The sequence below is a fragment of the Adelges cooleyi genome, unplaced genomic scaffold (genome assembly GCF_023614345.1).
Source record: "Adelges cooleyi isolate 19-005CV unplaced genomic scaffold, UGA_ACOO_1.1 ACOO_flye_CR_arks_rails_tigmint_CR_PRNA_30, whole genome shotgun sequence".
NCBI classification, from domain to species: domain Eukaryota; kingdom Metazoa; phylum Arthropoda; class Insecta; order Hemiptera; family Adelgidae; genus Adelges; species Adelges cooleyi.
The window spans coordinates 10,500,085-10,513,042 of NW_026095971.1; the positions used below are offsets into that span (position 1 = coordinate 10,500,085).

General features: G+C 29.2%; 1 protein-coding gene across 1 annotated transcript; it reads left to right on the forward strand.

Moving 5' to 3' along the window:
• Positions 1 to 321: 321 nt before the first annotated feature.
• On the forward strand, positions 322 to 9,222 carry LOC126838609 (protein abrupt-like). The gene is made up of 4 exons (XM_050573153.1): positions 322 to 1,086; positions 6,443 to 7,220; positions 7,749 to 7,805; positions 7,881 to 9,222. The coding sequence occupies exons 1-4, from the start codon at positions 904 to 906 to the stop codon at positions 8,132 to 8,134; spliced, it is 1,272 nt and encodes a 423-aa protein (XP_050429110.1). The 5' UTR covers positions 322 to 903; the 3' UTR covers positions 8,135 to 9,222.
• Positions 9,223 to 12,958: the final 3,736 nt, after the last annotated feature.

Consider the following 12,958-nt stretch of genomic DNA (forward strand, 5'->3'; position numbering starts at 1 on the left):
ATCTACAATAAAGAACCAGAACGCCGAGGACGGTGGCGGGAGGACGGACGCGGCGATACGGATCATCACAATGTAATTCCGTGAAATAGAATTCTCTCCCACCACCGACACCGGTCGTCGCCGCCGAATGGTACCAAAAATGTATTATTTCTTTCTTTCTTCTTTTTTTGCCCATTCTGCGTGCCGACTACAGTGTGTAAACAAACCCGCGCCGAACTTTCCAAACGTGTACACAGTGTGACCACCCCCGTACGGTAATTCCCCGAGGCGCCCTCACTGCCGGCCGGGTTTTCAAAAAGTTATTGTATTTTTCCCCTCATCAACGCGCACACACACTAATTAACACCGTTCATTAATAAAAACAGCAAGCCGAACAACGACCGGACACAGACACGGACACTTGACGCTTTGCCGTCCCCGACATCGCCGTTATCGCCGTCAAACGCGGGCCGGTCTAAAAAAATTACCGTGCAAACTTTCAAAGTTGGCACTGCCGAAAAAACTTTATTGTCTATTTTGTTGTTGTTGTCCTTTTTTATTACTTCTTTTTCCCGTCGTCAGTTCGCGCACATAATTTTGGTAATGCGAGTGCGATGGTATGTTTGAATTTCGTTACGCCGCGTTTTAGTGTGAAAATTTCTCTTTGTCCCATAGCGCTGCTTTCGCCGTTGAAACGGGACCGTCGTCGCTGTAGCCGCTGTTGATGCTTTTGCTGCTCTGTCCATCGATAATTATTATCGGGACACCACACGCTCGGCGTTAGTGTGTTTTTGTGCGTGATTTTTAATTTTTTTTTTCGGTTTTTTTTTTACACGCGTTGGCTGGTGTGTGTAATACAACTCGTTTTACCACCCGTGTCCGTGCTGGGTGCACACATTTTCAGATAGGAACGACCTGCACGTTATGGAACAGCAACAACAGCAGCAACAGTTCTGCTTGCGATGGAACAACCATCAGAACACGTTGATATCGGTGTTCGACAGTTTGCTGGAGAGCGGCTCGTTGGTGGATTGCGCCCTGGCCGCCGAGGGACAATGCATGAACGCGCACAAAGTAGTGCTTTCGGCTTGTAGTCCTTATTTTGCCGTAAGTATAAATTGATAATCATAAAATATCTAACATCGCAATTATATGCGGTGCGCGGCGACCACGTTGTTTTGGCCTATGCCGACACCGCCACCGCTATTCGTTGGCCGTTCCATATGTTTCAGCCGTCGATCGACGATCACATTTTTACCACGGCACCTGTTGAATGCTAAACGTACGGCGCATGTCCCTCAAACCCTTGTATGCGCAATACGTAAAAAGTTGAACTCTACAATAACTTATATTTTCATCCCTGAATTTAAATCTACCATGAATTCATATACGGGTTACTATTTTTAATTTCGAATGTTGTAAATGTCTATTGTGATTTCACATGATTTTTATCGTAGATCATTGCCACTGTTCCAGAGGATAACTACCTAGTGCACTTCAGTTACTTTTGTACTGTGCTATTTTGCTGTCTTTTTTCAGATCAATCATGTATTTTCTGTGATTTAAACTAGTTTTAACTTGCATAATGTTATTGTAATTTATTCAATTTTACAGTAAAAAAATAATTCAACTATGACACCATCGGTTGTAGTTGTCATTTAATTGTTAAAATAATTTTTAATAGACATAACAAAGTAGGTATAATGTGTATTTTCAAATTTAATTTATAATGACCAACATTTTTTTCCTTTAAATTGTCATACATAACCTAGAAAACATATATTATCTGAATTCAATATATTTACATAAGACATCACATAAAACCTGTTGTCTCAAGAATAAAGTATGTGAGGTTAGAGCTATTAACAAAATGTAATGTGTTCAACTAGGTAATATATTTTTCATTATGGAATCTATTTTATTAAATTTGAAATTGTAATTGGTACTAATAGTATTTATCTGCAATTGGTAAATAGCAAGGTTCGACAGTCTTTAAAGCTTAAAATAACAAAATTACATGTTATTTATTAAAATATATTAATTCATATAAACTATATAATATACAAAAACACCACTAATTTACAAGTTGAGTTAAATTTAATATATGAAAAACTATGACATTTTATAATAATTGTAAGCTGAGCTGCGGCTAAGTGGCTAGGAACAAATGTTTTGTTACATAAAGCACAGTTTTACTCCTGGTTACTCATGATGTTTTTTGTTATTGATAATAGATCTTTGTAATGTGCCAGCTAAAATTATTTTAATCGCTGCAATGTTTGGTTAACTAGGCTTTTCCAATATATCAAAAATAATGTTTGGCTTCTAATATGCGAGGTATCGTCCAGGTCTAGTGATCCAAACTAAGCAGGAACGGCGGCTAAGATGATGTCGCTGATTTTTTTAATAATTTAAAAAAATCAGTGACAAAAACTGTAATCAGTTTTTGTCATGGAATTTTTTTGTGTTACTTATTTAATTTACAATGAAGTCATATACGAAAAATGTTTCAATTAGTTACTAGTATTATGGTTGAAAACTTAGTTTAAACTATTCTTATTATACTTATTGGTTTTATAAAAATCAAGCTTTACATTTTATTTTGTATTTGGTGTATTAAAATAAAAAGCTGATTTTTAAAGACAGTTCTATTAAATTGTTTTTACTTTTAACTGTCAATTATTTTTTGTTAAGGAACATTCTTAGGATGGTTTTGTTGGTAGGTTTAAATGTGTTGTGCTTGTATAATTTCTTTAACTAAATATCAAATTAACTAGGTTTATCATATTAAATTTGCTTTTATTACTCATTAAGTTGATATGGTTTTTTTCAAGATAAGATTACTTTCGAGAGCAAAGCAATATATCTGTTTCATTTAATAACTTAAAATAACTCATAAATCAAAGTAAATAATTAGAAAGAGTTTAACTATATTCATTATTAATACATCTATATATTTAAAGAACAGTTATTTTATTGTAGTAGTATTATTTTGAATAATTTTTAGTTAATGGTTAAAAGGTAGACTAAATAACTACCTCTATAAAAACATTTCAAAAATGTAAATATAATATATTTGTATAACACATTTATTATATATATGAATATTGAATAAATTATGTATATATCTGTAACAACTGTAAATAAGTGTGTAAGTTGAATTTTGGTCAAAATTGACTAAGTATGCTAGGATGTAGACTGAGGCATCTAGCACACCTTGAATAAACATCTAATTCCTTGGACCAACAAGAAAACCTTGATAGAGATTTGAGTTATTGGCTAAGTAGGGATTTATGGCAGCTGGTCAAAGTTTAAAATCGCTCCCCAGTAAAGTCATTGAAATCGACTTACATACTTATTCACAGTTGTTACATATATATTGTGTTTTTTAACATTACTATATTGTAGTAACTCGTACAATATTAATTTTGGCTGTGAAAAAATGACATATTTATGTATAATTTTATTATGGTTAGTTTTATCTGTATGTAGATCATTAATGTATGACCAAATAGCTGCATTGAGATTTTGAGGCCATTTTTAGAAAAACATATATCCTCCTTTTTACCCAAAAAGAAGAATTAAGTGTAATTTGAAATAATAAATATATTCTCTAGTTTTGATGTCTATAATGTATGATCTGGGTCTGTATGAATGTATGTTTTAAAGAATGACTATTTAAATACTAAGACTTCCTAAACGCTGCTAATATTGCTCTAGATCGACTGAATAATTTTAATCTTCATTTTTTTGTATAGACAAAATTAACATTTTTTTTTTATACAGGTTAATTATAACCTATTTTCTATTTATGTTTTAATCTGAATCAAACTGAATCTGACTCAAAGTACTTACCTAAACTTAACTTAAACAAGTCATTAACATTGCTAATATCATTTTTTTTATGAATTCCAGTTTATCAGTTATGACTTACGATTTGGGTGTAGAATATCTGTTTTACAAAATAAACAAATGTCATTCTCAATCGAATGAATCATTATTGTTGTTATTTTCATTTTTTTTAAACAAATGAGTTCATAATTTACGGTTTTTATTGATTTCCTAGAGTATCATTTGTATTTAATAATTATTGTTAGTTTAAAAGCGGAAAATTAGAACATACACTTTTGATAGGTGTGCAGATAATTTTGTTGGGTGTGTGTATAGTTTTCAGATATTTTATGTTACATTATAGTCTAGTGTTCATTATGTTATTAAAATAATACTTATGAATAACATAATTAATCTGATATTGTACAGAAATTTAAAGCTATGACTATAAACATGTATCATATCCATTCTGTTAAGTAAATTTTCTTATAAAGTACACCTAATATTAAATTATTAGGAACTGTATCAAAATATAATAATTTATTCATTGATAGTTAAGCTTTAATTTGTTTTGGAAATGTATAGGAAAACATTTATGCTGATATAAAATCATTTTTAAATAAACATTAGATGTGATGACAGTAACTTATAAAATTTATTTAATTCTTAAAATGTTGATAGTTTTAATATGTAACATCATTATTAATAATAAAATTGATATTAACTAAATATATGAATAACCTGAAAGCCATTACATAATTTATATTTAGCGTCTTCAGTCTTCGTGTTAATACCACCTTTCTACTTTTTCCATTCACTGATTTTGATACACTTCACTTAAAGTTAAGCCTACTTAGAGTATACCTACTTTACTGTCAATTATTGAAACAACTGGGTACATTGTATATTGTTGTCTAGTTTTTATGCGAGTAAACCAAAATATTACCAGTGATAAGGAGTTTTTAATTTACCTGATTTATATAAATATTTGCACTGGTCTATTAAATAAATATTTGTAATTGTATGTAGATACATTTGTTATTATAATAAAATATTTTAGTATAAGTTTATGATTTATACTCTTATTGATATATAAATAAGAAAATAATATGTAAAGAATATAATATTATAATCATGCATATTATTTGATGTATAATAAGTTTGTGTATTGGCTGTTTGTTGAGACATCAGCTTGTATTTTAATATTTTATAGTTCCGGTTGGCTATTAAGTGGTGTATGCCACTATTCAGACAGCTGTCTGATACACTTTGTCAACTTGACCTCTTTTATAGGATATCTCTAGTAAACTATATGAATTACTATTTAATAATAGCCTACCTACTGTGTTAGGCTTCAATAAATAAATGTCAGATAACTTTATTGCTTGACCACTTTATCTACACATTTAAATTATGCTAAGGTACTTTTAAAACAATTAAATTTATTATCATGTTGAAACCAAATTATGTAGGTACTTTTGTCATTAAAATTATTCTGAGAATATATTTATTGTATTGTCATTCACTACACATATAACCAGTAGCGCACTTGAATCTGACAATCTTGTTTCGTGGTATTTTTCTAATTCGCAGTTATTGTTATTTATTTAACCTGTAATGTTTATCCGAAACATTTTTTTGTTTCATTTAACATTCAGTGTGTTGTAGAAACTACATTAACTATATTCAGCTTATCCATTGTAGCTTTAGATTTCATCATTTAATAGTCTAAATGTTTTGATTTTGTTATCTTTAAATAATTATTGAGAACAATTATTTGCATTATAATATGTTTATGGTGATAAATACTGGTTAAAATAGCTATAGTTGTAATTTTAGAAGTATTCATTTGTGGTAGATAAGGTCTTGTTTTTGTACTTAAAAATATAAAAAAATAAAACAATATTTTGCATTATCAATACAAAATAGTCTTAATTCAAAATTTCCAATTTTTGAGAAAAAGTAAAAGTTATTATGAAGCTTAGTATTTGTAAGTTCACAATATGTAATACTGTAGTAATATTGGCCTTTTAAAATAGTCAAAATAATATGACGAAACCATATTTTTTAGTTGTAGCCTTATATGTTAGTAGATTGATTTCTTCAGCGATACTAAAATGTTTCACTATAAAATATATATATATATATATTTGTTAAACTCAAAACATTTATTAATATAAAATGATGTTTTTTTTTTTTTATAGCCTTTATTATAAATTTAACAGCTCAATAAAATGATGTTGCAAAAGAGTAATCATTTTCACCATCATGTTAATAATTATTTAAGATATTATTTATTTATATAATTGTATTTTATTTAAAAATGATTGGCAATTGTTGATAAATTATAAGTGTTTTGTCAAACTATGTATAGTACACTTGAAAAAAGTTTTATCTAAATATTTTTTAAACCATAGTGTAAGGAGGTTATGATTTTTAACGAATTTATTACCCGAATATTAAGAAATTAAAGCCTTAGTATTTTAAAAATAGAATGTTATTTGTAGTAGCCTATTATTGATCTACTTTAGGTTTTTTTTCATTTAAAATATAGTGATATTCACTGGTTCTTCATTATTATTATATTTAAATTAATATATAAACTAAAAGATTATCGAATGTTTGATTTTAGATGCTGTTAAATCAACATTATGACAAGTATCCAGTACTTATATTAAAAGATGTGACTTACCAAGAACTGAGGTCCATGATGGATTACATGTATCGAGGTGAAGTGAACATAACTCAAGAACAACTTGGGTCATTTCTTAAGGCGGCCGAATCTTTACAAATTAAAGGACTGACAGAGAGTAGTGGGCGATCTGAAAGAAAAACAGATGCACGTAAGAGTATTACTAGAAATAGTTCACCAGGTTTGGTCAAGAAGTCTGTGACACCTAAAGTCGTTGAAAATACATTCGACCCTTCAATAACCGTACCTCCATTACCACCTGTTGTAGCAACTATACCAAATACAAAAAGACGTAAATTAGTACAACCAGTGAAAAATTTCAGTAGTCTGGTCGTTTCGCCAGTAAATCCAAGTCGTACAAATGCAAATAATTTAGATGTAAACAATACACCCAATCATACAGCACCTAGCTTAGCCGGCGAAGGAAAAGCAAACATACCCTCTCCACCAATCATTCCTAAACCCGTGGTAGAGTCTGCAAGCTTAAAACTCGAAGAAGAAAAATCTGACTCTAATGGCTTAGTTATAGAAGAAAAAGATGAAAATAATTATTGGCCTTCTAGCGGTTCGCTAAGTGAGGTCAAACGTGAAAAAACAGATACTGAAGAAGAAGCCAGTGAGAGCGATAACAATGTTCAAAACGATCTATGCACGACAAGCACGACTGTTTGTACAATGACACAACAAATTAATATGAATAATTTTCGTCCTGAAGAAGGTAAATTAAATATGTATATATACTTAATATTATATTCCTCGGGACAAAAAAAAATGTTCCTGATTTTTCCAGATTTGTTTAATGACAGGTCTTTAAACCCGTTGTGTCTGATGGTAAGCACGGCTATTTTCTATTTTAGCCACCAATTGTTTAATTATATTTTTTAAATCCTCTATATTATTTATACCTTATGCAAACACAGGGTATGTTTCTAAAGAAAAAAAAATATACATTCTGAAACAAAATATTTAAAAAATGGACATGGAAAAAATATATACATGAGCAGGCAGCACTCACTTTATCAAAACAGTTAAAAACATAGATCATCAAACTAGGTTTTTTTTGAGATATTCTCAGATATGTTGGTATAAGGTATAGATGATTATATTGAAAATGTACAAATATAATTGGAAAAAAAAATTGATTTTCTTTTTAAATGCCTTAATATATGTATATATTATTTAAAGCTGTAAAGATTCATAATATAGTGTAAGATATAGTTACAATAAATTATTTGTTTTTACATAGGAATGGAACTTACAGAATATGGAGGCATGAATATACCACCCAACATGCAAGATCAAGGTAATTGAAATGTTTTAATTTGAACATGATGTATAAAAAGAATAATAATAATATTTTGTTGTAATTTACTTATAGCTTTTCCTTTGGGTTCGTTGTGGTGGAAAAATTTTGAACAGAACTCAAAGTATGTGCGTACCACACAAGCAAATCCATTCAGCTGCCAACACTGTGGAAAAAGATATCGATGGAAGAGCACACTAAAACGTCATGAAGTGTTTGAATGTGGTGGCAAAGAGCCTGTTCATCGTTGTCCTCATTGTGAATATCGCGCCAAGCAAAGTGGTAATCTCAGGGTGCATATCCGAAAGTATCACACAGCGTTAGAATAAGTTCCTAGATGCGTCACAACATCCAATGTGAAAGTTTCAGAAGCCAATAAGCTCTCTAACTTTTTTTATTTTAATTTTTTTTTATTATTATTATTATTTTTAACAAAATTCATATTTGCTCATTGTTGTGATTTCATGGAAACTTCATCGATCAGGGTTCAGTATTAGCTTCCAATTTATTAAATGAAATTAATTAATAATTTTCCTAACTTGTTTGAACAATTATTTTAAGGCTCAATAATTTGAATTTTTCGTTAAAATAACATTACAATTGACATTTTTTTTTTCATTGTGTGTTGGGTGTTCAAAACGTTACAAACATCTTGAGACTAAAATTGTTTCCTAGACATGGAATTACACATACATTTTCTCATTGTATGATCATACAATTCAGACAATTTTGTGTTATTAATGATGTTATTTGCATGTGACGATATGTTAAGGTTTTTTTTTTAATTGTAGGACAGTGAGCGTATTATTTTATATAATATTATTATTATGTATACAGTATTTAAGGATTAACCGCTACACTTGTTCCTAAAAAGTAAAATTAATGAAAATGATATAATATGTTGAATATAACTTATACGTATAAGTTTTCTTTAGTATTAATTATTTTATTCATTTTAGTACTTAAGTAATTATTGTGTATGAAATTATTTCTTACGCATTTCCAAGCTCATGATATGTTCAATGCTATGTGATAAAACATTGTTTTTTCTTTTATTTGACAATTTTTTTTTCAACGGGTATACCTCACTGTGAGCTTCCAAAGTGCCTTAAACTTGTGATTATTAAATTTATACTTAAAAAACTATTCAGTTTACTCTTACGTTCAATGAAATAAAATACAAAATAATAAATAGCATATATATATTTATATATTTTTTATAATATAGCTAATGTCTTCCAAATAATTGTTGAATTTTCATATTCATAATTTGTTTTTTTTGTTTGTTTGTATGCTTTGTTATGTGTTAGATTTATGTATGTACGATGGGCCAAGCTTGCATGTTAAGCCATTGTAATTTTTGTCGGAATAAAATCCCACTTTCTACTTACCTTTTTTAATATTTCCGTGAACAAAATAGTACAACTACATAATTATAGGCTAGTATTTATGAGTTTGCTCACCGAGTATATATCGAATGATACATATCGACTGTTTTTTTTTACGGGTCTTCAATTAATACACCTATATATTATAAATGTTTACTTGTATAAAAATGAACATTATTTTTATCCATGACAATATAATATATATTTTTATTATATACATTATCTGACTGATATAGATCTGACTATTTTACATTGATTATTATTGTATTTTCGTGTTAACAAAGGGCATTTTCCTCAATTTATAATATTATATTATTATTATTATTATTATTATTATTATTATTATTATTATTATAATTATACAAACTACCACCTTAAAATATTGTTTATATCATAGTTTTGTATACGTCTATTTTATGATGAATGTTTTTTTACGGTATACAGGTTAGGAATATGGTAAGTGCCCTATTTTTTTTTATACATTTTATATGATTTATACTTAAGACTAATTTTGTTAACTATTAATTTTGTATTATTAAGTATTTGTGTTGGATTTATAATATTATTGCTTTTTTTATGAATCGATTATCATTTTTTTTTTTAGGTATCTACTTATTTAATTTTGCTAAAATAAAACATGTAAAAATACCTATAAAAACAGTTTATCGTCTATTATCACAAGCCGATTCCTTCTCCAATAATCATGGTTTTGAATGTATGTGAGGCCAGACGAATATCTGATATTAGTTTTGTCTGGCGTATCCCACGAGAGAGAAAATAGATACGTTGGCTTTTCTATAGTGATGAAGATTCCAAACTATAAATAACGTGACGGTAGTAGATGATGAAAACATCAATTTGTACGGTTTTACAGGATATTTACGATTTCACTTGTGTTTTAAGTGATATCTGAAAGGAAAGCTTATAGCTTCGACTAGGTAGGTTATTTTCCCCAACCGTAACCAATCGCAATTGTTCACGGTCAGACTATTATTATGAGTCGAAAACGTATTGTAAAAAAAAAAGAAAAATAGTACAATGATTTCGAAAATTGAATTGATAGTAAAATTAGGAAGTTCTCGTGAATTCGGAGTGAATTATAAATGGTATATTGTTTTCGTGAACAATGTCTGAAATCTTTTTCTGGAAGTTCAGTAACGTGTTTCAGTTAAATATTTCTACGCCATTAGAAACACGTACGTGCGCAATATTGCTCGGGTTAATACCCATTTCTCTAAAAAAAAACCTATTGGCTATTCTACAAACATTTTCTAGTCGCCGCAAACTAAACCGTTCCCTTGTGATAAATCGATTATATCTACACGACGGCGCGGCGGTAGCCACTCCAAAATCGGTCGAGTGCGTAAAATCCGTTAAAAATAAAATCTATGTGTTTTAGTTTCGAAGTAAAGCTTTTAGATTTTAATTCAAAATTTAACTGTTCACGGTGTACAATAAAAACTAAAAAGTTTTGGTTTTACATATGGTCTTATATAATGCCAAATTACCCTTCAAGTTCCAAAATTCGATAAACAATTGAATTGGAGTAGCTTTTTTTTAATGATACTGTACGGAGGATTAAGTTACAAGAACATTCGATTAGAGAAAAAAATCCCAAGAATGTATGTAAAAATAATAAAAAATAAATTGTATGGCAGCATTCAACATAATTTCTGTAGAGTAAAGCAGGTGGTTTAGTTTCAGATTTTTCATAACCATAATGTTTGTCCTATACAACTGCCTATAAGTCCGTCGCATACTATTAAATCAGAGAGATAAAAGGGAAAGCGAGGAGAGAAGAGAGTAATAAAATAAAAAAATCAGCCATTTTTCAGCCGAGTCTGCAACCACGATAGAACATTTTCATGTCTCGTTGAAGTACCGAAAAAATTAGAGTAGTGGTGGAATTATAGATAATGAAATAGTATATTAACAAGCGTAACAAGCTAGTACTAAGGTGGCTAAATCAAGTTTCTGATTAAAATTGTAGTGTTTATTATCTGGCCAAAAGTAACTTAACATAGAGAATTAAACTATTTTGAATTTATTATTTAGTTCTAATTTGAACGTTGAATGTACAACATATCTCTTATCTCATATCAGATAACAGCGTAACACTTTTTTGGTAACACTTTTTTTCGGTTATGCACCACAGCTAATTCCCACCCCTAACCCCTCATCTTCATCCCCTTTTATTTTTTGGTAACGCATTTTTCGTTATAATATTTTCGGTTATGTGCCGAATACATTTAGATTAGTTGTGGATTTATTAAAAAAAAGTTTTTCAGCCGAGTCTGCAACCACGAAAGAGCATTTTCATGTCTCGTTGAAGTACCGAATAAATTTAGAGTAGTGGTGGAATTATAGATAATGATATAGTATATTAACGAGCGGTAACAAGCTAGTATAAAAATAAAACGTCAAGTTTCTGGCTAAAATTGTAGTGTTTATTATCTGGCCAAAAGTAACTAAACATAGAGAATTTGGGCCCTTAATTTATTTTGAATTTATCATTTAGTTCTAATTTGAACGTTGAACGTACAAGATATCTCTTATCTCCCACCCCTATCTTCTACCCCCATGTAACGGTTTTGTAACGCTTTTGTAAAGAACGCATTTTTGGTAACGCTTTTGTAACGAACGCTTTTTGACATTTTCATGTCTTAGCTCTGGCACATAACCGAAAATATTATAACGAAAAATGCGTTACCAAAAAATAAAAGGGGATGAAGATGAGGGGTTAGGGGTGGGAATTAGCTGTGGTGCATAACCGAAAAAAAGTGTTACCAAAAAAGTGTTACGCTGTTATCTGATATGAGATAAGAGATATGTTGTACATTCAACGTTCAAATTAGAACTAAATAATAAATTCAAAATAGTTTAATTCTCTATGTTAAGTTACTTTTGGCCAGATAATAAACACTACAATTTTAATCAGAAACTTGATTTAGCCACCTTAGATACTAGCTTGTTACTGCTTGTTAATATACTATTTCATTATCTATAATTCCACCACTACTCTAATTTTTTCGGTACTTCAACGAGACATGAAAATGCTCTTTCGCGGTTGCAGACTCGGCTGAAAAATGGCTAATTTTTGTTATAAGGCCACAAATAGGACGCCTACTTTTTTTTTCTTTATAGGTATTATTTTTATTTATTTTAAAATATTCAATTTAAATTAATTACCTAAAATTAAATACACGATTGAATAGATTCAGTGTTAAATGGGGGTAGTTGTAAGCTAATTGGGAAAATATAAACAACAACTGAACAATGTTTATATTTTATGTTATTATGTAGCATATAATTAAAAGTATGTTAAAATTGAAAAATCATTAATTAAATTATTAAAAAATATCATTTACATTTATGATCTACTCATTTACAATTACTCCAGTTGACCTTAAATAACAGAGTAAGTTTTTTTAATGATCACTTTCACTACATAAGATTTGCGCTACTTCATTCGTTTTATTTAGTATTAATATACATATATACTATGCATATATAATGTTATATATAACTATATATAAATAATAGTTTATAAGTTGCTTAAAGTTTGTTCTAGAAAATTCAAACTTATAATAGCACGTATGCAATATATGTATGCCTATACTTAACTCTTTAGTAAATTATCTATTAGTGTAACGTGATCTAAAAAGGCCTCCCACAATTTTATTTTTGTACCAAAATCTTGTCAATCTAATTCTAATAGAACTTATAAAAGTGGTCTAAGTTAAGATGACGAGGTCAAAATTTGTA